General features: G+C 33.9%; 1 protein-coding gene across 2 annotated transcripts; it reads left to right on the top strand.

Annotated features, from left to right (window-relative positions):
* The first annotated feature begins 1128 nt into the window (after positions 1-1128).
* On the top strand, positions 1129-19186 carry LOC133798668 (ankyrin repeat-containing protein NPR4-like). Of its 2 annotated transcripts, XM_062237102.1 has the most exons (6): positions 1129-1289; positions 15638-15823; positions 16874-17350; positions 17600-17749; positions 17872-18308; positions 18407-19186. In XM_062237102.1, the coding sequence occupies exons 2-6, from the start codon at positions 15643-15645 to the stop codon at positions 19022-19024; spliced, it is 1863 nt and encodes a 620-aa protein (XP_062093086.1). In that variant the 5' UTR covers positions 1129-1289; positions 15638-15642; the 3' UTR covers positions 19025-19186. The 2 variants fall into 2 exon arrangements, with proteins under 2 accessions (XP_062093086.1, XP_062093087.1); XM_062237103.1 differs by lacking the exon at positions 15638-15823 and having other exon boundaries at positions 1133-1289.
* The last annotated feature ends 7450 nt before the right edge of the window (positions 19187-26636 follow it).

Here is a 26636-nt window from a genome sequence, read left to right as displayed (position 1 = left end):
TCAGTCCTTGAGCATTCTTGGTGAACCCTTAGGTTACTTCGAGCTAAAGAGGTAGGACCTTACGATGGCAGCCCCAGTCTTGGGGATGTCCACGTGGTGACCATGATTAGGCCGTAGGTCAGCTCGCTAATCAGCCCATGGAAAAATCAGGGCATACAAAAGCAATTCTATAGTTCATTATTTGTGAGAGTACTTTCACTATGAGTACAAAATAATTTTATTGCTTTACTTGGACGACAGTACAAGTTGTTTGCTAGTGTAGTCTAACAAACCATTATATGGTATTGGTCCCTACTTGGAGCGGAATGTGTCTTACGAAATTTCCTACCAAATTTCCTATCTATTATATGATAATGTTATGCAAGAAAATGAACACCAATTTTATCAGGGGTAAAAACTCATCCAAAAATAAGGATCAATGTAAATAGATACGAGTAATTTTTTCTTTTTTACTTTCTAAGGTTTGGATCAAACTTGAGGAATACACTACGAACCTCCCAGGGAGAGAATAGAGTCTGATACCCACTCTGCAAGCAAAACACTATGTCTCTGTCCATGGAAGCTCTTATCAAAGTGGTTGGGCTTTTGTCAATATCGATGGATATGAAGAAATGACCCATCTCATCACTTTTTTACTTTCATGGTCGGTTGCCACTAATTCTTTGGTATATATTAATTAAACTAAAGCATTCTCAAAACTTTTTTTCTTCCAATAGAGTCATGAAGATTATTTATACAGAATAACAAAAGAGATGTTAGAGTAAAGAAAAGTCAATTTGAGGACTTTTGTTTACAAATCTATTCCAATTTGAAGGGACTGATACCCAAAAGTCGACTATTATTCAAACTCATATACTTAAGGAGCCGCAGAGTTGAACCTGCGGAAACTTCAGCGAAACTTGCATTTTTGTGCACTCATTGCATGATTCGATACCATCATGGGCCACAATGGCTTTAATGCCTCAACTTTCCTTCGACAGGAAGATATTGGAGAGATTCTCGTACACTAATTTTCCACATAAAAAGTAAAAAAGCTTTGTGGAAGGAAAATAGAAACTTACCTACTTTTCAAGTCTTCGTCAACCAAATTAGAATTTTTTTTAATAAGAGTCTTATCTTCAATTGTGCTTCAACAATATAAATTTATATAACTATCTATCTATATATATATATTTTATAGTAGTCAAGAATGTTAGTTGATCTGGTCTTCGATCCCAAACTCAATATTACTTGCAAATAGAAGTACTGTGAAATTGCTCGACAACTTTCAGCGCTATATCTCCATAGAGGTATGTACGCTGTTAATTAATTTATTAAAATTTGAAAAAGATTTTCATATATACTTCATGTGAATGGGTCAGATATTCCTTAAGAGATTTAGCATATATATGGGTTAGTAATTAATGTTACATCAATTTTACATTTTTTTTCATTTGTTGAATCATTATTGAATGATTGTGATTAATTAGAAAAATAATAATATTTATTTAAAATATATTATTTCCTTAAAAATAATGTTAATTAAAATTTATCTTATATAATAAAATAAATTTTATTATAATCATTAAATTATTCCTAAAAAATAAATATTTTTAACTCAAATATCAATTAATTTTTTTCCAATTACGATTCAGAATTATTTTTATTTTTTTATATTAGAGTTCTTGAACATAACAATTTTAAATTATAAATCATTAACAAATTATTTACATTTTATTATTTATTTAAATTTTAATATTAGAAATACAATAATTAATAATCTATGCACAACTAATTTTTTTTAAGTAAAATAGTATCTTTGTATACATATTTCATAGTTGGTGATGGTATTGCAAGTTATTATATAAAAATTAAACAAATGGATTAAATTGTTATAGACAATAATTGAATATAGCATCATTAACGATTAATAGAGACTAATGTGTTTGTTTTGTGAAATAATATATCCAAAAATTGCTACAAAAGATAAGAGATTTTTGAATTCTTAATAAAAGGAAAATTATAGAGCATATACAGGACCATAATATTTTTTTTAAAAATGTTTAATATTTAAATTAGAACTAAAGTGTTAAAAATAAAATAATTTAGTGATTTTAATTATAAAATTATCAATAAATTAATTGTGTATTTTTTTATGTTATAATCACATAATGATTATTAATAAATAACTAATTTATATTTATATTTAGAAATTCATTTTTAATTCTAAAATAAAATTTTAAAAATATAAAGTTATATATTGATGATGTATTAAAGTTAAAAACTCTTCCATATTTATACTTGATGAGACAGTTGTTTAGTCTTCTTCGGCGTACACTGAACATATTGTTTTGTTATTGAGTTTTCATCAATATTCCACGTATGCATTCGTTCGTCGAAACTGCTTAATTATTTTAATTATAAAAATTACACTTTTTTGACGTGCTAGCAATTTCAATTTTAGGCATATAATTTTTCACATATATATTTTCTCCTCTTTTCTAAAAATTTCAGGGTTATATAAGTATATGCATTTATAGAGTGTTCTAATAGTAGTACTTGACAACAAAAAAATATTGTTTTAAAAATTTTGCATGCTTCTCAATCTAGGAACACTTTTTTTCCTTTCGGCTCACCCTCATTAAAAAAAAAAATCACCCTCTAAAATTTATTGTTGTAAAAATAAGTGATTAATGTATGTTTTTTACACTCACAAAAAGTTGTAATCGAAATTTTTTTTAAACTAAAACCTAACATACATATAAAAAAACTTATCTTATTAGAATACGTGTTTAGAAACAATTATGTAATTACTAAGTTATTGTAATTATTAGAGTAGTAATTTTATATCAAAATAATTAAATTATATTTTAAAATACAAATTGTATTTAGATTTAAAGTGATAATTCTTATGAATTCATATTGTCATATTTGATAAAATAGTTAGTAATTACACACAAAAATAATATTTTATAACAAAAATAATATTTTATAACAAATACGGTTCAAAATTGATAGTAATTACACTTAATTCTCATGAGACAGTGAGAATTAGAAAGTGTAATTGAGATCCTTCAATTACTCTTCAATTACATAGTTAGTGTATAGTTACATGATCATACAAACACGTCAAATTAAGTAATTACTCCAAATTACACTCAATTTTAATTATAAATTAGTTTTTTAAATACATAAATTCACAATATTCAATTTTTAAACTGGTAAAAATTAAAGTACTTGAAAAATATTGATTACTAGTACTTTTCGAGGTGTGATAACAAAATAAATTTTTATTTCTTAAGATTGAGGATATTTTGTCCATTTTTACACATATTTATTGATAATTAATTAATTGGAAGTGGTGTCGACGGAAATGGTGTCTACAGACAAAAAAGAAAACGATTAATATACACCCATCATTCTTTAGATCCTAATTTAATGATTTGTTGATTAATTAGAAATATATAATGATTTATTCCTGAAAAATATATGCATCATCTTCTCCTCCGAGTTTTGGCTAAAAGTTTATCTTTATCTAAGTTTTTTTTAGATCAAAACTATTTTTTAAATATATAAATTAAAATTGATTAAAAAAATCACCATTCAAAGAAACATATAATTTAACATTTGTCCACTACAAAGCTTTAGTTTAAAAGAATATAACATATTTCTTCCTATAAAACTTAAGGACGCATTTTAATTTTAATTCAAATTTAGTAATAATAAGTCTTGATTTCACTATTTTATTCTTTCACTTAATGGTCTTATATGTATTATTTTTATTACTTTTGTGAATCTCAATTACCATTTATGTAATTCTGCTTCTTTGGAGTGGTAAATACATGATCGCAATAATCCTAATTAATTAGGAAAAAAATGATAGTGACCGGTTTATTATTGAAATAATAAATTGGAGGTTTGCCCTCCAATTAATATTAATTTCAGGTTGTGTCTCCTAATTTTTTTTATTTTGTTAAAACTTTCTCTCCAAACTATGTACATTATTAAAATGTTAGATTTTTGTTAGTTTCCATCCTATGTAGTTTGCTAAATACTCACGTGGTACTATGATGGTGCAACGTTTATAATTTTTTTTTAAAAATTAATTTAAAATTTAAGAAATTATTCTATTATAACAAAAATTAATAATTTCAAAAATAATTAAACTATAAATAATTTCAAAATAGTAATTTTTTTTAAAGAATTGCATTTTATTAAACAATTAAATCAACCTGTAACAAAGAATACAACACAGAACGAACATTAGCTCATTTATACACACCCTAAATGAATACAAGAACTCCAAGCTATGTAGTGAGCCACTTGGTTAACATAGCATTTCACAAAAACTAAAGACACGTTTGTACATTTAGAAAGATCTAAGAGCCTGACAATCCCCAATAATCAGACCAAATAGAGACGAGAAGCTAGGATTACTATGAATAGCTTGGACTACAATCTGACAATTAGACTAAATGATTACGTTTTGAAGCTTGACCCCAGTGGCATTGGCAATAGAAGGCAAAACAAGACATTTTCTCACCTGGCAGCGAGTTTCAAATTGATCCCCACGATGGTCACGAGCAACCCAGCGAAAACTATGGGACTCATCAACTGGAAACAGGGTGGCATCAACGTTAACCTTGATCTTATTCTGCAATGGTTTAGTCCACTACTCAAGATTCCCTGAAAATCAAGCCGAAGCTTTATCCACTTTAGACTCACACTTTTAAGCATCACTCCATTGATCAAGATGAGTAACCGCAACTAAGAAAACTCCATGCACTTCCCACTTAAGCCCTTTCCAAACCACATCATTACAAGCCTTCCATATCATCCAACAAATCATGCTAGCCAAATAAAATTCCTACCTATCCCACCCGAGAATAAGTGCTCAAATCAGCTGCCAAAGTTGGCCCAATTTGATGGCTCACTTAGCAGACCAATATTATTCCAGCAAGAGTGCACAAAGGGACAAAGACAAAGATCGTGCATCACAGACTCATACTCTATCATACAAACTGGGCAGTAATGATTAATATCTACAAAACGCAATTTCATATTCAACTTGGTAGGAAGACAACCTAAAATAACTCTCTACTAAAAGTTATTCACCTTTGAAGGAATTTTTAAATTCGATAAAGTTCTCAAAAACCCTAAATTTTTATCTGAGGTCCAACACCCTTTAGAAATTTGCAACAAGTGATAGGCGCTGTGAACATAGTGAATTCCAATTGTTTCTTGCATCCAATATCAGTGATATTTCCCAGAATACCAACTGAGAGGTAAACTCAATATGAGCTTACGATCTCTCTCCTAAAAAAGATCCACCATAAGGACTTCGTCCCACTCATGAGAATCACATTTCAGTAGCTTACTCACTTTTGATTGCGCAAACCATGGTGTCTAGAAATCAGAAAAGGGTTATGGGCATCTGGAAGCCAAGGCTGCCCACGAATAGGAATACTCCCGCCTGAACCCACACTTCTACGAACACCCTCAACTAATATAGCTGCGAGCTTCCCAAATATTGCGCCAAACGAAACTTGGATTACTACCTATAGAAGCATCCAAAAAAGTGATTACCTAACTTTGTAAATTTTAGCCACCAAAGAATCTCCAAAGTGAACAAGCTACCAACCTTGCTTCCCAAGCATGGCTAAGTTGAAGTCTCTAAGGTGGTGAAATCCCATACTCCCTCCATGTTTATGAGTGCATAACAAATCCCAAATCTTCCAAAATATACCCCGATTGTCACTACTAGAGGACTTCCACCAAAAATGACTCATAAGCTTCTCCAAATTCGAGTAGAGCCCAAGAGGCAATAAGAAAACACTCATAGCATAGGAAGGGAGGGATTGGGAAACTGATTTGAGAAGAACCTCTTTGACAACCCTAGAAAGAAGCTTGCCATCCCAACTTTGGACCCTTTTCCGAACTTGATCCTTTAGAAAACCCAAAATAGCCTTCTTGTTTCTCCCAATCAAACTAGGAAGGCCCAAATAAAGAATGTGAGGAGTAGCCTCTGACATTCCCAACAACTCACAAATAACCTCACAGCTAGACCAGTTTGTGTTTTTGCTAACGAATATGGAAGACTTGGCAATGTTCACTTTCTGCCCAGAAGCGTGCTCAAATTTCTCAATAACAATTGAACTTTCCGAGCCTCCTTAACATTAGCCTGGGAATAGAGATAGCTATCATTGACACACAATATGTGAGAAACAGAAGGGGATAACAGCCTTACAACTATGAAGCCAACCCTTTTGGTCAAAATGACGAAGAATGGATGAGAATCCTTTAGTCCATAAGAGAAATAAGTAAGGAGAGATAGGGTCACATTGTTGAATCCCACAAGTAAGCTTAAAAAAACCAATCAGCCTCCCGCTAATAGCCATATAATAGGAAACCGTCGTGACACAAGAGAGAACCAGCTGGACCCATATTCTATGGAATCCCATTTTGATACTAATAGCTTCCAAATAAGACCAATCCACTCTATCATAAGTTTTACTCCACTACAACAAAATAGTGGTTTTATGACTTTATTTGGGAGACATTGAAAGTCTACAAAGTCTCCCATAGGGGGAGACGTTGTAGGTGGAGTCATTGTAAGTGTATATTTCACGTCTCCTAATGGGAGAGGTAAGAGACATCCCATGTCTCCCAATGGAAGAGGTTGAAAGGTGTTCAAAAACGTGGACTTTCAACCTCTCCCACTGGGAGACGTTGCAGGATTATTGATAGAGATCAATCGTTTATTTCCGGATGCGTTGATATTCCCTTTTTTCATTATAGTAATTGGGAAGGGATGACAAAAATTAAATTAGAGACGCTACAATCCCATTATTGTATATAAAGGGGCGTTTTGTCGAACAAGCAACTCAGGCGTAATCAAAAGATAGGATCAAAAAAGAATCATGAAAATTAGAGCGGTACCGAGAAGACTTAATGAGATTAGGAAACGCGGACTCATTTAAATAACTAAAAACCAAGTCTTTTGCTAGCGGTTTTTTACAGCAACTTACCCGCTATTTTTGTTCCTTTAGTAGGCTTAGTATTTCCGGCTCTCCCAGTAGGAGACATTGAAAATCCCTGAGAGACTTTCAATGTCTCCCACTGGGAGACGTGGGACTCCCAGGTTTAAAAAAAAAATTATAATTAATATTATTTTAATTTGATTTAATAATTAATTAAATTGAAATCATTTTAATTTAATTTTAAACGGATTTAATAATGAATTAAATTGAAATTATTTTAATAATTAATTAAATTGAAATCAATATAATATTAATTTAAATTGACGTAATTAATAAAATGAAAATATGTAAGAAACACAATATTTGTTAGGCATATACAAGAAACACAACAATGGTTAGACATAATATTTTTTAAGATTCATCTTTTTAACATTTCTACACTTAAGACATGGACAATAAGTAAAATTTGGGTATTTCACATTTTCTACACAAAACCTTAAGAACAAATCAACATCGTTCCTATATTCTGCAGATAACATATTCGCTGACATTCACTGTCTGTCTATATCTTCTCCTATGTCTATGAAAAATAAAAGAAACGACACTAAATAAGCACGTGATAAAGTTGGATGTCTATATAAAGCTAATTGTTTATTATCCTAGATAAAATCGGGCATCATTTCCCCTATAATAGTGACCTAACCATTTGCATGTGAATAACAAAACAAACAATTCAAACAACATACAATAAGTTTCTTCCTTATAGCTTCACAACACACAACTAAATTTCTCATAACCTACTTCACTAAAACACACATGTTCTCAACCTTCCGTTATCATCGCAGCACACAATTTTAATCTTAGAACCTACTTCACTATGAGTGAATGTTTACGATATTCAAACTCCTCTAACATTTGTTTAATAATATTAAAAGTAGAAGTAAGAGAATATATATGTACCTCTTACAATTAATAATCCAAAAGCTAGCAAAATTACTTCATGTGGTAATCGAATTTGCTATTAAATCCACAAACCAATAAAATAAAATAAATAAATAATAAATAAAATACCACTAAATATCTAGCAATATATAACTTATTATTGTAATTTTAGAAACTTAATTACCTCAAATGTGTGCTTGATATAGAAATTTTGATGCAAAAAATACCCTTTAAAATCTCACCAACAAAATCACAATCTATGAAATTAAATTCATTAATATGTAAAAGATTACTAAACAAATATCGCTAAATATCTAAGAAGTAAATGATTGTTAAACAAATAAAAAAAATTCCAATGAGCCACTAATTAACCTAAACAAAAAATCAATAAAACTTTTCATAACCTAAAAGCTCAATAATCAACAAAAACATAAAACTTTTCATATAATTATATTTTTTAAAATGATTTAATAAATTTATTTTAACATAACTATATATAATCAAAATAGCTATAATTTAAATAAATTTTTTAAGATATATAAACAAATATAGCTAAATTTTGAAATAAATAATAATCATAAACATATATATTTAATGAAATCTACACAATGTGATATGTAAATTTAAAATAATTTCTGCATTGTCAACAAATTATAAATTTTCTTAGAAACTAACTAAGGAAAATCTAAGAAAATCCTACAATCTATGAGAAAAGTTCATAATAATGTAAAACAAACACAAAATCGCATTTACTATTCAATTTTATGCATAACCTAAGATTTTTTTCAAAAAAAAAAAAAAAAAACTAAGTAAAACCGTGAAAATAGAGAGAAAACCTTACATTTTGTGCCCTAGAAATCACAGAAAATCGCCTTGAATGCCTTTGGTTTGTGCATGTGTGCCTGAGAGAGGGAAGGAAAGAGGGGGTTAATACGAGTGGGGACATCCAACGTCTCCCACTGGAAGACGCGCCACGTGTCCCACATCTTCCAGTGGGAGACGTTGGAAGTCATATACATCTAACGTCTCCCAATGGAAGACATGGGACATGTGGCACGTCTTCCAGTGGGAGACGTTGGATATTCCCACAGACATGTGTTTAGACCCCTAATTTTCAACATCTCCCTGCACTTTTAATGTCTTACAATTTTAGTAATTAATAAAAAAATTCAATGTCTCCCAACATAAGACATTTAAAATCCCTCATAATTTTTAATGTCTTACACCATTGATGTAAGACATTGTAGGGAGTCATTGAATGGCAAAATTGTTGTAGTGCTCATGTGAAACTTAAGTGTCACGATTCTTGTTTTCCCCTTAGACTTATTTTTGAGATAATGAAGAATCTCGAAAGACACCATAATGATATCACAATAAGATGCCCAGTCATAAACACATTTTGGTTGTCAGAAATACAATGCACCAAAACATCTTTCAACTTGTTTCTTAAAGATTTTGACATAATCTTGTAAATGACATTACATAAAGAGATAGGTCGAAGATCACCTATAGTAGTACAAGATGGCTTTTTCGGTATCAAAACGAGGTGGCTGTCGTTAAGCTTAGCAGGAAGCACACAAGTAGCGAAGAAATCTTGGGTCATTTTAACAACATCCACGCCAACCACATGCCAAAACTTTTGAAAGAAAGCAGGGGTTAAACCATCTGGACCTGGGGCTTTATCAAGGTGCATTTGGAAGGTGATTGTCTTGATCTCTTCCATAGACAAATGACACAACAACAAGCCATTTTGAGAATTTTAAATAGTTAGAGGAATTAGATCAATAATATCCAACAAGGTAGTAGGAGAAGCATAAACGAGATGAGTAAAGTAATCTGTGCACCCTGGTTTTCCCACGGGCTGTTAGCAAGCTGAGATACGGCCTAATCATGAGATACGACCTAATCACGTCTACCATGTGGACATCCTCAAGACCGGAGCTGCCACTCGAAAGATCCTACCTCCTCAGCTTGAGGTAACCTAAGGGTTCGCCAAGATTAGACTGAGTTTGGACTTTGAAGGCCAAAGGTCGAGGGAAGCATCTGGCTCATGGTGCGAGCTAGAATTGGAGGCTGTGACCTTTTATAAAGTCAACCACGCAAGGTAAACGTGCATATATTAGACATCACATGTCTGATATATCCCTGACTTCTCGGCACGCAGCATGAACGTGCGCATTCAGACACCCACGACTGGGTTGGGCTGTGCGGCCCATTATCCCCCTTACCTATTGATTAGACCACACTTCATGTGTCAGGTTTTAGGAATTAATCATGAATGTCACAGAGTTGACATGATATGTAAGAAGGTCATGGGATGACCTTCTTACCAACTCCCAGGTGCCCTCTCCTATAAATATGGAGACCCTAGGAGTTGCAAAGGGTTGGATTCTATTGTGTAAGAAATACCCTGTAAAAGAACACCAAGCATATAGCAATAATATTGACTGGTGGAGTAGAAGGATTTTAACCTTTGAACCACCTAAAAACGTATTTGTGTCACCAGCCCATTCCTGAAAAAGATCATTCATCTATTTCGGTTCAACATAAGCACTAATCCCTTCCTCTTATCTTCTTAATTACCTGTTGGCGAAGAACCGCGTCAACATAATCTAAGATATTTTCAACCAAACCGTGAGACTACACAACCCAATCTCCATTATCCTTCTGCAACTTGTGAAGAGGATTTTGGCATTTCCGGGCTGAATCAATAGCATGGAAGAACTTGCTATTATGGTCCCCGGCTTTGAGCCACAATTGTTTGGACCTTTGGCAGAAAAAAATTATTTTTGGTAAAGAGTCTCCATAATCTCAACTTCTGCAGCTTTGTACCGAAAAATAGAAGCTATGTTCCAACAATTTTTTAGCTTTCAAATAATATCCTTGCTCGTTTTTAATCTACCTTTAAAATTTCATGTGATATTATTAGCCCAAACCATCAAAGCTTTACTGCAATGGGTAAGCTTTTCATTCCAATTATGAACAATATGACTCTCCCAAATACCGCTAATTATCTGACCATATAAGGGCTCTCTCAGCCAAGCATTTTCAAACTGAAAAGACTGAGAGACATGAACAATAGGAGGAGTATTGGGTTGAAGAAATATAGGGCTATGGTCTGATGAAGAATAGGCGAGATTGGTTAATTGAGCCTCCAAAAATAAAGCCAGCCAATCTTGAGAAACTATCGCATGATCAAGCCTAACTTCAATCCAATTTTGGGTTCCCCTCCCACGCTTCCAAGTAAAAGGGTAACAATGAATAAACAAGTCCACCAAATCACAGTCAAAAAGCACATGTTGAAACCCCTCAATGAGAAAACTAGGATAAGGTTTTCCTCCTATTTTATCGTCATTACTCAAGAATTTGTTGAATTCTTCAATAAGGCACCAAGGACCCAAGCGCCTATTGCTCAAAGATCTAATCAAATCCCAAGAATGCCTTCTTTCCGATCTATTAGGTTCACCATAGAAACCCTTCAAGTGCCACTGAACCATCCCATCTACTTTAGTGATCAAGTCAATATGGTGATTTGAATAGCTAAGAATGGAAGCTTCCTCTTGGTGACGCCAAAGCATGGAAACTCCACCACTACGCCCTTCTGGATTAACAACAAACAACCCCTCATAACCTAAAGATCTCATAATACTCTCCATCTTTTTCTTTCTACTTAAAGTTTCATTAGGAAAAACAAAATTGGGTATCTTTTGAGAAACAATTTCTCTGAGGAATTGAACATTCTAATGGTTCCTAAGCCCTCGACAATTCCAACTTAACGAACTCATGCTCCATGGCGGGCTTGCGTGATAGAAACCGCCCCAATAAAGTGTTTTGAACCAGCATCTTTATTAACTATCATAGCTATATCCTCATTAGTGTGTCTGCCTTGGTCACTGTTCCCACTTGTACGTCATCTCTTGGACTCAAAGACTACCAAAGCTGTCTCGTCCTTATTAGAAGTACTCTAAGCATCCTCTTCCTCATTGGTCACTTGAGTACCTGGATAGTGGATGTCTTTTTGTGCTACCATTGATTAAGAACCATCAATCTACATAGCTTGTGTGTTATTTTCCCTAGGTTGATTTGTACTCACGCCGTCCATGAACTGAGCATCACAAATACCACCTATTCGAAGCCACTTTGCCTCTATTAGCATATTTTCTCATCTTGGAACAACATGCATCCATAAACCCATAAGGTTTCTCAATCATTTCCAGGCGTATGTCAAAAAGCTTATCACCAAATTTCTCGAAATGCCTAATAAGTCCATAGATGAAACAAAATGTAGGGATTCTTTCATACTTGATCTGAACCCATAATCAAACTCCTTTAGAATTACTAATCTTCATCTGCCTCTTCAGTGGTATATCAATATCATGAGATACCATAATCCTCAAATAATCTATCCATACACCATTGAAGTTGTTAGGAGCACACTCAAGGAAAATACCTATGTGATTACCGATATCCCTAACCACTATTTCTGCCATAAAACTAGGGTATATACCATGCAATTGAACCCATATATCCAATCAATGTCGCTTTAGTAATCGTGGATCTTCTCCAAGTTTAAGTATTTCAAAGATCAGTTATGTTGTATTACAGCTCCAAGGGCTGCCCTCTAGAACCCTCTTTATATCCACTTCGTGATAAAATTGAAAGAGATAAATATTGTTCCCTAGTTCTTCGATATACATCCCTCTCCCTGGTTTCCATAGGATTGTCATCATGTGTTGCATAACTTGGAATTCAAGAGGTTTGTCAACCAAGAATTTTCCCACCAAACACCACCTTGCATCCATACCAGTTATCTCTTCTCGTACCATACCACAGCAGGGACCCGCATATTCTTTTTCCTATCCGTAGCACAACACACCATGCCTCTAATTCCTTTAGATTTTGACTTGATAAAGCCATTAGAGTCGAGAACCTTTACCACCGTTGATAGTGACAAAGATTCCACAACCTTTAATGCAGTTGACGAATACGAATAGCCAACAATCTTGGACGTCGTTGATGGAGATGAAGAACCCAAAACCGTGAACATCGTTGACAGAGACGAAGAACCAAGAACCTTGAACGCCACCATTAAGTCACCCAAACCAGACTGCAACCCTTCGATAAAAGGGGTTGTGCTAATGGAAAGAAAATCGCAGCAGAGCATTGTTTCATAAAATGTCTGTATTTTGTATGGATAATATATTTTAAAAAACTAATTGAAAACGGAAAACTGAAAAATAAAAAGTAAAAAATCAATTAATAAAAAAATTAACTAAAAGCATATTTGTGTTACTGTAAAAGAAGTGATCAAATTTTATGTAAACAAGTTCACAACATACCAAACATTCCTAATGAAAATAATACCGAGGAAACAAGTGATGTACAGTTACCAAAACTCTAATATGGTGCAATTTAAAATAAACTAAAGAATGCATCTGCAAGTAGATTATGATCTACTACAAGAGAGAGAAAAACACAATCAAAACCCATAAATCAAAGTCGTGAATCATCGGGATCTACTCCTCATGATGATTCTATTTCTGCTAGTGGTTAAGGCCAGAGAGGTGTACACTGTCGACAATAAAGCATGAATCTCCTAGTGTTCCCCTCAGCATCCACGCACGATGGAGGCACCATTTCGATTCTTGATATCTATGTGCTTAACTCACGATGGTGAGAGGAATCCTCCAGAATCGTGCATGTTGCAAAGGAGAAGCTCGGACGTTGTATGCCATGGAAGAGATAGAAAGAGAGAAGGTGAGAGAGAGAAAGAGAAGATCGGTAGGAGGGGGCTGGCGTGGAGAGTGAATGGAGAAAAATAAAAAATAAAAAATTAGTTAGTTGTATGATTAATTGATTTTTTATTTTCAATTTTGAATTAATTTTTTAAAATTCTTGATAGTTTAAAACTAATTAATTATTTTTTGTCAAAAAACTAATTAATTATTTTAAACTAGTTTAAAATTATTTTTAAATAAGAAATTGTATTTTTTTAAATTAATTATACACGTGTCATTGATGTGGCAATGTCACATCAGTTGTGAAAGTGTCACATTATTATTTTGTTGGCCACATAGTACGAAAACTAACCGAAGTTCTACATTTTAGTAACGTTCATAGTTCAATAAAAATTCATAAGGCACGATTTATAAGTAGTAATTGTTTAGGGGGAAAAATCATATTTATTCTTCTAAAAATTATAAATATATGTCACGTTTTTTTTAAAATATAATGCTCTTTGATAACATATTTTTTTGTTATTTTATATTATTATTTGACAGTTTTATGTAAAATTAGTTTAAATGAAAGGGGAAAAAACCAATATTATAAATTATTTTATCAACTTATTTTAACAAACTAGATTAAGAAATTAATTGATTTAGTAATTTTATATTTGCACTAATGTTGACTGGCTTTTTCGTTAACTACCAAATTAAAAAAAAAGTTCATGAAAGACAAAGAAGAACACTGAATTTTACGTGGTTGAGGTTAATAATTAACCCTAGTCCACGAGTCATTTGTTAATATTGAGAGAGAGCATATATGGTGTCTCTTGATATTCAGACACCATATATGCTCTCTCTCAATATTGGGGATCCTTTTACATGGTGTGTCCTAGCCCTATTTAGAGGCAGCTAGGAGGATTAAGTTCATTAATTGAATTTGATTACAATTATTAATCTTTTAATGTGGTTTGTTATTACATAAATGAAAACACTCATTATTTAATAAGTTGGTGGGCCCAACATATCTCAAGTGGTCCCAATATGAGGAGGCTTAACCCACTGATTTATTGAAAAAGTGTCTCTGATAGTGTGGAGGGTAGATGAACTTTTTTCCATGTCAGGCGGCATTGTGACAACATCATTTTTGCCACTTGTACGGAATCGAAAGCACAATCTCAGTGGCCAATCAGCGTCAGACAGCTGTCTATGGTCCAGAACACATCCCTAGCTGACACCTAGCAACTATTCTTCTCCTCTGGAGGAGATTCTCTAACAATTGGGTGATTTGGATGTGGCTTGAGAGTCCATTGTAGAATTACTTCCTGACTAGGTCCTCGGGGAGTGATGATCTTGGATGATACACTTCTCCTGTGATTGTGATGATGACGAGAAACTGAACTTAAGCCCCCGATGAGCCTTAAACAACCTATCAATTTATGTCACATATCGACGGGTGAAAACATGGACAACAATTAATTTTAAGTTTACCAAACACTTTAATATTGTTTCTCAAACTTACAAATAGTTTCAAATTTAGTATACCAAACACATAGTATTTCATATTTCAATAATCTTTCCTTGATTATAGGATAGAATAAAGTAAGAAAATATTAAGTATAATGAAACACAACAAAAACTGAACAAAAAGTTAATAAAGAAGTCACGTTTGAGGATCATACCAATGTATAGCTGGAGTGTCTATGCTATACTATTCTTTTCATTTCATCTTTTAACTTTTCTTAATCCCTAAACAATATCTTCCATAAATAATTATATGTATAGATATAAATAATAAACACATAAACTATACAAATTTCCATACAGTATCATATTATTCTTATCTTTGACATTCATATTCTCATACCAATTGGTCCATGCATAAAGGAAAAATAAGCTTTAAAATAATTCCTAACATATGAGAAACAATCAAATATTGTTTTTAACTTTTTAGTACTGTTTTTAAATTATCATTTGGAATTCATTATGAGTGATCATTTCCTTCACATGTAGAAATAATGGAAGGAAGGAATCCTACGACAACATTCCATATACAACATCATAATGGTGAAGAGACAGATGTAATGGTACAAATTAATAATGATGAAGCTATTCATGGACATGACAGTATTATTCACATTGATAATAATAACTCAGCTCAAACCCGGAACTCTTCTGCTAATCTGATTGAAAATGATGGTAAGCAAACTGTAATCATTATTTTTCATCCATTAAGTATTTGTTTTTTTTTTCTTCCAGATATTTTTTTCAGTAATTCTTTGTTGATAATATTAATATTTTTTATTCTAAATTAAATAGCAATTAAACTCTTTGTACATATATATATATATATTTATATTATTTTTTCATCGTTAATAGCATTTATTTGATTTTGATTTGATGTACTATAAAGTCCGATTATGAAACTTTAATTGGATGTACGACCTGAGACTTTATAATGCTCTACAATTATAAAATTAAATGTATAAGTTAATTATCTTAACTTGTATAGTCACCACATGTCATTTAATAACATGCCTTTAGGTTCCAATTCTAAAACATTTTGGTGTATAGTTGTTCTGGCGTTATTCGGTTTCGATATTTAAAATTCTATTTAGGATGCTATAATTTTTTAATAATTTTAATTTTTATGTATTTTAACTAACATTTTTTATGAATTGGAATCCCTTCCTAAGAGACAAGAGGCTTGAGTCTGGACCGCTTTTGCCAGAGTTTACCATCTTGATTTCAATGTTTTATTAGCCATATTCCCCACAATTGACTTGAGCCTTCAATGCAGTCATTGAGAGACAACTCTTTGAGACATTTTGTCGAACAATTCTTATGCACTGATTTGGTGCACGCTGTCGTTATTCCAAAACATCAAAATAATATACCATGCACTTGAGAGAATTAAAAAGTCAGGGGCTGCTGGCGAGGGTGCGGCCCAAAATACTGCCAGCAAAAGAAAAGCTTGCATGAAAACTCAACTAAATTAATGCATGATTGTTGTTCGATAAAATGCTTAAGAGAATGTTGAGTTTCATTACCCTGTCTGCATGTCATGTACGAGACACGTCTAAAATTATGTTGAAGTCAAAAGTAATGTTCACACAAAAATAATTGATTCGGGCAATTTATATGATGACTAACATTTTGTTTTATTTTTGAGGTTTTCTATCGATTTGTATGAGTTTTGTTTAGATATAATCTAAATTTATATTTTAAATTCTATATATATAAATGTAGAAGGAGGAGCACGGAAGAAATACTTAACACTTGGTGTGAAACTCTATAAAGCTACATTAAGAGGTGACTGGGAGACTGCTGAGGACATCATACATGAAGATCCAAGTCTTTTAAGAACTAGTATTACAAGAAGAGGCCAAACTATACTCCATCTCGCTGCAGGAACAAAGCACACCCACTTCATGGAAAAGTTGCTAGATAAACTGGAAGGAGAAGATTTGGAACTCCCTGATGATAATGACAACACGGCCTTCTGCTATGCTGTCTGGGGTGAAAAAACTATTGCCAATATTATGTTAAACAAAAACCCAAATTTGGTAACCATTCCAGGTGGTAAAGATATGACACCACTCTACATGGCTGTCCTATTTGGACGTTCCGAAATGGCCAGGTTTTTGTTAGATAAAACGCAAGGTTGTTTAAGGAGAAAGGACAAAATTGCCATTTTCTTCGCTTCCATCAACACGGATCTATATGGTAAGTATTTAGATATACATATATGTATAACATTTTCATCTTTCTTTATGTTTATGAATGCTGTCTGTCTACTTTTATTCCAGGGGTGCCACAATTGATTCTACTTCTATATATATTTCATCTTAGTTTGGTCTGTATGTCCATCTTCAAGTGTCTTAAAGATAACACAACAGAATAATGCATAATATTCATGTAAAAAAGAGAGAAGAGAAAGAGAGGTTAACACTAATGTTGGTGGTTATTTTGCAGGGATAGCCCTCGAAATATTAAAAGATGATGAGACACTGGCAACCGAGCGTGATACAAATAAGAATACAGTTTTGCATCTTTTGGCTCAAACACCTTCTGCATTTGATAACAAAACCCCAGTAGGGTGGAGTAAACTCTTCAAATCTGCATGTAAGTAATAGTTAACTTCAATTAATAGTAACTTCTTATCTCGTACTCTTTGTATGTAGATCATAGATATAAAGTAAGATGTACCTATTTTCGTTTTCTCTTGATTAATTAATGTTTGCCAGGTTTCAAGTGTGGATTTAAAAGAAACATGAAGCAATCTACAACCCTTGAGCTAGTCACACGTCTCTGGAAACATATATTGTTTCTTGGGGATAAGACTGCAATGAGCCTAATCAAATCTCCATCAAATCTGTTGTTTGATGCAACCAAATTAGGAAATTTTGAGTTTGTAGCTGCTCTGTTGAAATCTTACCCTGACTTGATCTATGAAACTGATGGCAATAATCGAACTATTATTCATTATGCTGTAAAGTATCGTCATGCCAATATCTACAACCTAGTAGGAGAGTTTGGCTCAATTAAAGATCTTCTTGCTACTTTTGAAGATACAGAAGGAAATAATTTGTTGCATTTAGCTGCCCTATTACCACCTCCAGACCGACTCAATATTGTCTCAGGGGCAGCTCTGCAAATGCAACAAGAGTTATTATGGTTTGAGGTACGTACAAGTGTATTCCTTCATCTCAAACTAAAATACGTCATATTTTAAGTAAGTTTGAGTAAATTTCTACAAATGAATGTGTGCGAACTTAGCAGGAAGTCAAAGAGAATGTGCAACCTCTTTTTCTAAAGGCAACGAACAAAAACAGAGTTAATCCTCAAGAATTGTTTACTAGTCAGCACAAGAGGTTATTGAGATGTGGGGAGTCATGGATGAAAAACACAGCCAATTCATGTATGATTGTAGCGACCTTAATCGCCACAGTTGTCTTTGCAGCTGCCTTTACCTTACCAGGAGGTAACAATGACAAGGATGGGACCCCCAATGAAATTCAAGCTAACAAATTTCTAATCTTTGTCCTATCAGATGCCTTTGCACTATTAAACTCAGTTATTGCAATTTCAATGTTCTTGTCGATCCTTGTCTCACGCTACACAGAACATGACTTTCTCAAACGGTTGCCTTTGAAGTTGATGACTGGACTAACTTCACTCTTTCTGTCATTGATAACGATGATATTAGCTTTTAGTTTCTCAATCATGATAGCTTATGAACACCATGGATTAAAATGGGTCCCCATTTTAATTTCTATGCTTGCGATCATTCCAATTGCTTTGTTCGCTCTTCTAAAATTTCCTCTTCTGCTTGATACATTTAGATCAACGTATTATTCAAGCACAGTATTTCAACCAACTCAACTAGTGTTGTATTAGAATAGTGTATTAACGTTTTGTACTAGATTACGATTTGCAATCTGATGTGTAATTCAGTTGTACATAATAACATAAAGCCACTTTTCTTAAGAGTTGTACATAAGAATCTATGATGTCTTCCTCTCAAGAACTTCTTATAAATGTTAAGAATCATTACTTACACATATTATATATATGGGGACCGATTCTATTCCGTCCACGGAACCTTTCCGTGAAAATCATTTAGCCGTTGGATCAAATCCAAGGGCTGGGGTTCAATTGGTGATTAAAAGTTTAGTTGACAATCGCAGCCTTTTGTCAGCAGGGGTAAACAGTGTTTTCACTGTTCACTCAGTCTTCAATCAACCGGCTTTGTCTCTCTCCTCTCAGCCTTGCCCGACCTCCTTCTTGAAGAAAAACCCACTGTTTCTTAAAAAAAAAAAACACAGTCTCTTTGGTAATTAATTTTTTGGGTATGATTTAGTATGGTTTAATGGATTCCGCTGGTGTAGATCATGGTTTTGCGGTTTCAAGGTTTGAGCAGGTATAGTTGTTTATCATGATCAGTTATTGTGTTATGTTTTGCTTCTTCAAAACTCAATTTTTTGTAAACTCGGTCACTCATTCTCTCCTCATTGAAGCTCAAAACAAGAAGCGAACTCTGTACCTGAACTCTAGGAGAGCCATTGCTATTTTCGAAGGTAAGATGGATCAAAAATTTTAATTTTTCTCGGAGAGTGCAGAGGAGAGCATGGAACAGTTGAGTTAATTTATTGATAGAGTTAGTTTTCAAAGCCTCCTTTAATTTGATTTTTTTTTTTTTTAAAAAAAATTAGTGGGAAATGCATGCTGGCTGTTGCTGAATATTGGTTGATTGTAAAGATTTAGTGTTTCATATTTTTGTTTGTGATAGTGATGATCAATTGTTTTTTTGAGAGAGACACATTTTTAGGATTAATCTAGGACATTGCCGAGGGAAGCATTTTAGAATTTGTGATACATTGTTGTTGAATATAGAATTAGGAGATTAAAATGTTAGTCGAAGAAGCTAAATTATGAGCATAAAAACATTCATTTAAAACTCATTTATCAAATCCCCATTACAACCAAGGGACTGAAAACCAATATTAATATGTGTAGTTGCTAGTTACAATCAAACCAAGAAAAAATGATCTCAAATGAAGAATGATGAAAAAGCCATGTCCACACTTGAAATCCCTGCAAACAAAAAACTATTTACCCTGAGAAGAAAGAATGAATGTCTCTGTTTCCTTGTAGAGGCAATGAAACGAGATATATGTACATAAAGAAATTGAGTAAGATGATGCCTTAGAACAAGAAATCATGAATATATATGTAAAAGCACCAAAATCCAAATCATATACTAACTACCAATCGAACCAAAAGTAATCATAGATAAAGAACAATAAGACTTTCAAAACAAATATAAACATTTTCACTTTAATTTTCTCTCTTAAGTTGCAAATATAGTTGTCTTCTTTCATCGACCATAAAAATTCAAATAGTATTAAAACTTGAACTTAGTGCTATTAGTAACAAGTAAAGCCACTCTTGACAACCTTTTGTTGGTTGCTAATTTACTGCATTAAAACACTTCACCTAAACCTGGTTAAGCCCTTGTAACCCATGATCAGTAGCTATCAATGTCTTTCCAAGTTGGTATCCTAGTGCAATATGAACCTTAATTTCTTGCCATGAAACAATGAAACAACTATTGAATAAACTAATAGCTATACATGGAAAATGCATAGCGAAGACTTGAAACTCATATGATGGACACTTATAGGAAGCCAAAGTTAACCAATATTTAATTAAGCAGTTGTTGTTATTTTCCGGAGATCAATATTGTAAGATTAGTGAATGTCACTTTTATTTTTCCATGCTACTTTAGAGTGTACATGTTGAGTGGTAGAGAAATCCACGAGTTAATTTCCATTAACTGTCCCAGACATGGAAATAAACCACTTTCAGACTCTTAAGGGAACATTTTACCTTTTGAACTAGTAAGAGTAGAATTATTGTTAATTTTGGATTTTGTCTGAAAACTTGGAGGTTAAAAATGTATTTTTCATGAGACTAATCATAGTAAGAGATGAGACTTGTTAATTTTTTTAATTGGTGCAGTTGGAATATAGATTTCGATATTGGATCGTATTCTTAGATGGAGAATTATTTGTGAGGGAAAAGTTTTATGTACCGTTTTTTATATACATTTTTTATCTAGGGCAGCTATTAGTCGGCACGATTTATTTAATTTTTTGTAATGTACTATCTGGATCGTAGTCGATTATTCTAGATGGTCATCTAGATTTGTGGTTTAAATCAGGTTGTGAAGCAATTTTTTAATTTAAAGGCCAATTTTTTTCATTAATATTTGAACTTGTAATTTAATTTTGAATTTGATAAGTGTTCAAATTTGTTAAAACTGATTATGTACGTTGTTTATAGGTTGTTGTGAAGAATATTAACATCATAAATTGATTTGTATTTTGACAGCTACTATTTTGGGATCGCATCCAAGCAGACTCTACACCATTAAATAAGATTGAACAAGTTTCTACAGAGACATGTTCCACCTATTGTATCCAACTGAGAAAGATGCCCCGTTACCCACCCCCCCCCCCCCCCCCCCCCAAAAAAAAAAACAACCACCTTGAAGACTGATCGGGTCGAAAAAGTAATAGAAAAAAGTCCTGATGCAGCATCAGGGGATGAGGGAATATCAAAGGCTGCGGACATCATCACCCGGTGCTCGTTCGAGAGAATTGGCCGAATCTTATCAGTCATGTCGCCAGACCAAAAGGAGGTGGCTGCAATCACAGGATTCGGTTCTCTAATGAGGATTGATGGTCCGAGCACTAATAGTAGCTTAATTCAATGGTTGGTTAAGAACGTTGACACGACTGATAACAAGTTATGCATATATGGAAAGGAGTTCTACATCAACGCTGCTACCTTTGAAAGGGTGATGAATATAAAAGATGGGGGAACAAAGATTAAAATGACCGACCCACTTCCTAAAACAGATTTGGTGAATGCTGTTGTGGGAAAAGAATGCAGCGTTTGTCTGAGGAAGCTGGAGAAAGACCTGAGGGAGTCACAAGACGCCGACGACCTCTTCATTGCAAGATTTGCCCTGGCATGTGTTGAGTCTAGTTTTTAGTATGTTCTGGTGATGTTTTTAGTAGTCTTTTATTTTGTTTTTCCTTGTTTTAGCGCGGGTTTACGCTTTGTTTGGTTGTTTTTGTGAATATCAGGAAGAATTGAGCATGTGGAAGAAAATGCCAAAGAAAGGGAAGAAATAACCGAGTTTTCCATCATATTTTGATCAAGAATGGTTCTCAACACAATTTGGAAGTGTTGGTGAAATTTTGGGATGAAAACTTGAAGAATTGAAAAATTCCTTAAGAGCCACGGCATGAGCAAAGTAGAGCCGCGGCTAGGGGGAGAAACAGAAGCATGGTTTTTGAGGACATCTTCGGGCCGCGGCATAGCTATGGAGGGCCGCGGCATAGATGGGCATTTTTCCCAGAACTCGTCGATGCGGGCCGCGGCATGAAAAGGACCTCCTGCCCAGAAATTTTGATACGGGCCGCGGCATAGTGCATGTAGAGCCGCGGCCCGCCTCTTTAAAATTCGAAATCTTAGGTTTTTAAGATGGGAAAAAGAAGAGAGAGACGTACGGACGAAGGGAGGAGTTCTGGTTTTGAAGGCTCAAGCTTAGAGTATTTTTACATGTTTTTCTTCTTGATGTTATCTTTAATTTCTGTTGTGATTAGCACTATGACTATGAACTAATTTTCTGTTTAGGATGTTCAATTGAATCACTTGAATTTCTGTTATGACCTAATGCAATTTTAATTTCCTCTTCTTCAATCTTCTTCAATTCCATATAATCTGTTCTTATAGAGTGATTATTGATTAGCCATCTTTAGTCATATTCATATGTTTTTAAGTCAAAATCTGAGAAGTGAGATTTACTTATGCTTTGGTTATATTGGACATAATTCTAATTTAGAACGAAAGTATCTGAATTAATTGTGTAACTGTTATTAAGTTGTGGAATTTAATGCTACCTTTGTGGTTCAATTTACCATAGAAATATAGGAAATTGTCACCTAGGTTGAGTTTATAATTCATAGTATGATTATAGGCTGCTGTTTCAACTTGTTAATTGAATTAGGTAAAAAAATAAGAAGAATTCACATTTTGCATTAGGGAATAATAGGAAGGATAGTTGATGAGATTGAATATCCTAATTGTTTCTCAGTGATTGAATTAAAAGTTTTACTATTAGTTATTATTCTATTTAATTGTCGATTATTATTTCTGCACTTTATTGGTTCTTTTGCTGTATTTTACAAAAATCAAGAATTTTAATTCATCAAATAGAACAAGAAATTAATTGATTGGTAATTGATAACTCAGTCCTTGAGGACGATACTTGGTTTTACCATTCTATTACGAGTTTGCGACTGTGTGCACTTGCATAGCAAAATTATCGCAACAGCATGCATCGGAAGTATCCTGTGTCCAATGGCCAGAAATAAAGTCAGTGCTTCCTACATGAAGGTGTTGCATGATGTTAATTCCATAGCATTGAAAGACTGGGCCACATTCTGCGTGCAGTTCCTTATGGAGTCCATCAGGAAGTTCCAAGTGGGCAGGTACAAATACTTGTCCGGATGCTTAATCTTTCTCCAGGTATCTTATTTGTCTTTTAATTGTTCAAGTTATGACTAAATGTAATCAAAGCCAGTGTATAGAAACTTACATTTTTTTGTTTACTATTTTATGGTGTAGCTCTTCTATTTGGATCACGTTGACTCCGGTTACGTTGATCGAACCATTCCTTGCATAGATTTCTGGACGGACATCCAAGTGAAGTGAGTGAAGAAGTGGCTTCAACAATCTGGAGGATTCCAATCGAACAATGTAATTGTTTTTTTTTTTTCCTTTCTTTATTTCAGTGAAATGTTTGTTTGATGTGCTATTCTTGATAATGCCAAAAAATTATGTAGTTATTGCTCAAGATCCTTTTCTTTATGTTTTATTTTTGCAGATTCCGCTTGCTAAGGGGGTCAGGACCGTAGCTGTTGGTACCTCTAAATCCCCCCTGTTGCTGTAGCTGATGACAGGACAAAGCAGTATGCTGACAGTCTAAGGCAGGTTGTAGATGGTGTAAGGCAGGATGTGGGCGCTCTGAAGCAAGACTTTGGCACATTCATGAGTGAGTTGACAGAAGTGAGAAAAATCATACTCACTTTACCACAAGAAACATCTGCGAAAGTCCAAGTGGGTTTGGATGCAATGCAGAAGCATTTAGACCAAAAGTTGAGTGAAATAGCTTTATCCATTACAACCAGCCTAGTTGAAGAACGTACTAAAAAAGAGACCATTGAGGATATCATTAGGGCTGCTGCGGTTAAAGATTCAGAGTCGACAATGGAGTGCGAGGTGGAGAGTGTTGTAAAAAGACAAAAGAATTTTGAGTTTATAAAAAAAGAGAAGAAGGGATTTAGTGAGAAAAAAAGTTATATAGAGAACACCGAACCTGCGGCTGAGAGGGTAGTGCATGATCTTACGCACATTGAGTTTGACGGGGATAGTAGCCCCACAAAATCAAAGTCCCCAAAACAAAAATTACTAGCGCAAACAGGTCCTTTTGGTGAGAAAGCCATTGAAGTTTTCTCTAGTTCGGGGGGAAAGGTGGTGGGCTCTTTTCACCTAGATGTGCCAGTCCTACTTGAGGTGATGAAGCTTGTGAAATGGATGTTCAGCCCATACTTGGAGTGGAGGTATGGAATCGTGCAATTAAGTGTTATACCATTTCAGTTGATTAAATAAACTTTAAATACCTTCCAGCGGTGTATTAATAATGTGCCTTTATTTTTTCTGTCTCCTTCATTTCAGCTACACTCTGGTGAATTTTGGGAAGATGGAACTGTTCAGGAGCTCCATGTGGACCTTGACTCTCGAAAGAGACATTTCTGGTGATGTAAGTCGTTACTGCATGTGGATTTTATATTTCCGACGTGATTACTTTGATCATTAACATTTACATTATGGTTTCTTGATTTTAGATCATTACTTGCTTTTCCCGGGTGTTGACACACGAGGAAAGGCAGCGACAAGAGGTTCCTCAAACGACTTCCATTTGGTATATGCCCACTCAAATATCACTAATTCACCTAAAGTCCATAACCGGAAATTCAACCCACTTTTTATGTTTACTATTTTGTGTTGTATGACGCAATTTGACAAACGTCGTGAATATAATAGGAGGCATACTTGGGGAAAGGGAGGCCAGTGGAAGATTACGCCGTAAGCCAACAATGGGCTGATTTCCACTTTGGGCAGTTTTCCTTATGTGAACTGGTTTGTATTAAGCCTAATCCTTTCATAAAATGTATTTGTTAAAGTTAACAATATCCCCTCTGCTGAAATGGTGATAATCTAATGAATGCCTGACTATCATCTAATTTTGATGTATTCTTAGATGCTTGTACCCGTGTTTGTCACTGAGATTTTCAATCATTGGTTCCTAGTCGCGGTGAATATAATCAATAGGTGTGCTGATATTTGGGACCCCCTTGTTGCTGCCAGAAGCAAAACCGTAAGCACGAAAGCCACAAAAGAGATGGTGAGAATATGGCCAAACACCCTTGTCATTGTTATTCCTTTTAAAAGTTTTGTTTTTTAATTTTTCATGACTACTAAACATTTTGCACGTCAGCTAAGTACTCTTGATCGCCTTTTCAAGTCCGAGATAAAGCAACATAAACAAAATGACTTCCAGTTCTCCAACTTCAAGGTTTCAATAAAGAGCGATACACCCTAGCAGGACAATGGGCACGATTGTGGAGTATATGTCATGAAGTTTATGGAGTCCTTCTTCAAATGGGAGGAATCCATGTCTCCGGTATGTAGTTGTTAAAATTAATTATTCGTCTACCTGTGTGTTAACACTAAAATTAACCATTTTAATCAATGTGTCCTTGCAGTTTGCTCCAGTGGATGAGCGGCAGAAGATAGCATGTCGGCTTGTAACACATGATCGAAACGAGGTGAGGGCGGTTGTTTTCGCTGACAAGGAAAAATACTACATGCAACAGACTCCTCTACCCGTAGGTAGCCCTGTGAAGACCCATTCGGACCACAGATTTTCAACGAAGAAGCTGAAGTCAAAGAACTCCATTCCCACACGTCCAGTACCAACAAGGACTAGTGGTAGACTGAAGAGAATTAAGTATGAGGAATATTTAATCAAACCATCTATGTTTTTTGGTATTAGCCATGCCCACTTTTCCTTCTCCCGGATGTATTAAATCAAGTTAGAAAGGGTTGAGGAATTGTAAAGGAGAACTAGTTTCAGTTTTTTAATAGGCATTTTGATTTATTAGGTCCAGATACATTTGTCTACAATCGACATTGTAGATCGTAACCTCTAAATTTGGCTAGTACGAAGTAGATATGTTTGTATACTGAGTTAATGTGTAATAATTAAGTACTAAGTTAACTTGTCTAAAAAAAGTATAATTCCATTTTAATATTCAAACTTACTATATATCCAATAATTTTTTTCTATTCAAACTATTGTGTATAGATTTAA

Source organism: Humulus lupulus, chromosome 8, assembly GCF_963169125.1.
Source record: "Humulus lupulus chromosome 8, drHumLupu1.1, whole genome shotgun sequence".
NCBI lineage: Eukaryota > Viridiplantae > Streptophyta > Magnoliopsida > Rosales > Cannabaceae > Humulus > Humulus lupulus.
The sequence above is the reverse complement of the archived record's forward strand: the minus strand, read 5'-3'. Positions and strand labels throughout refer to the sequence as shown.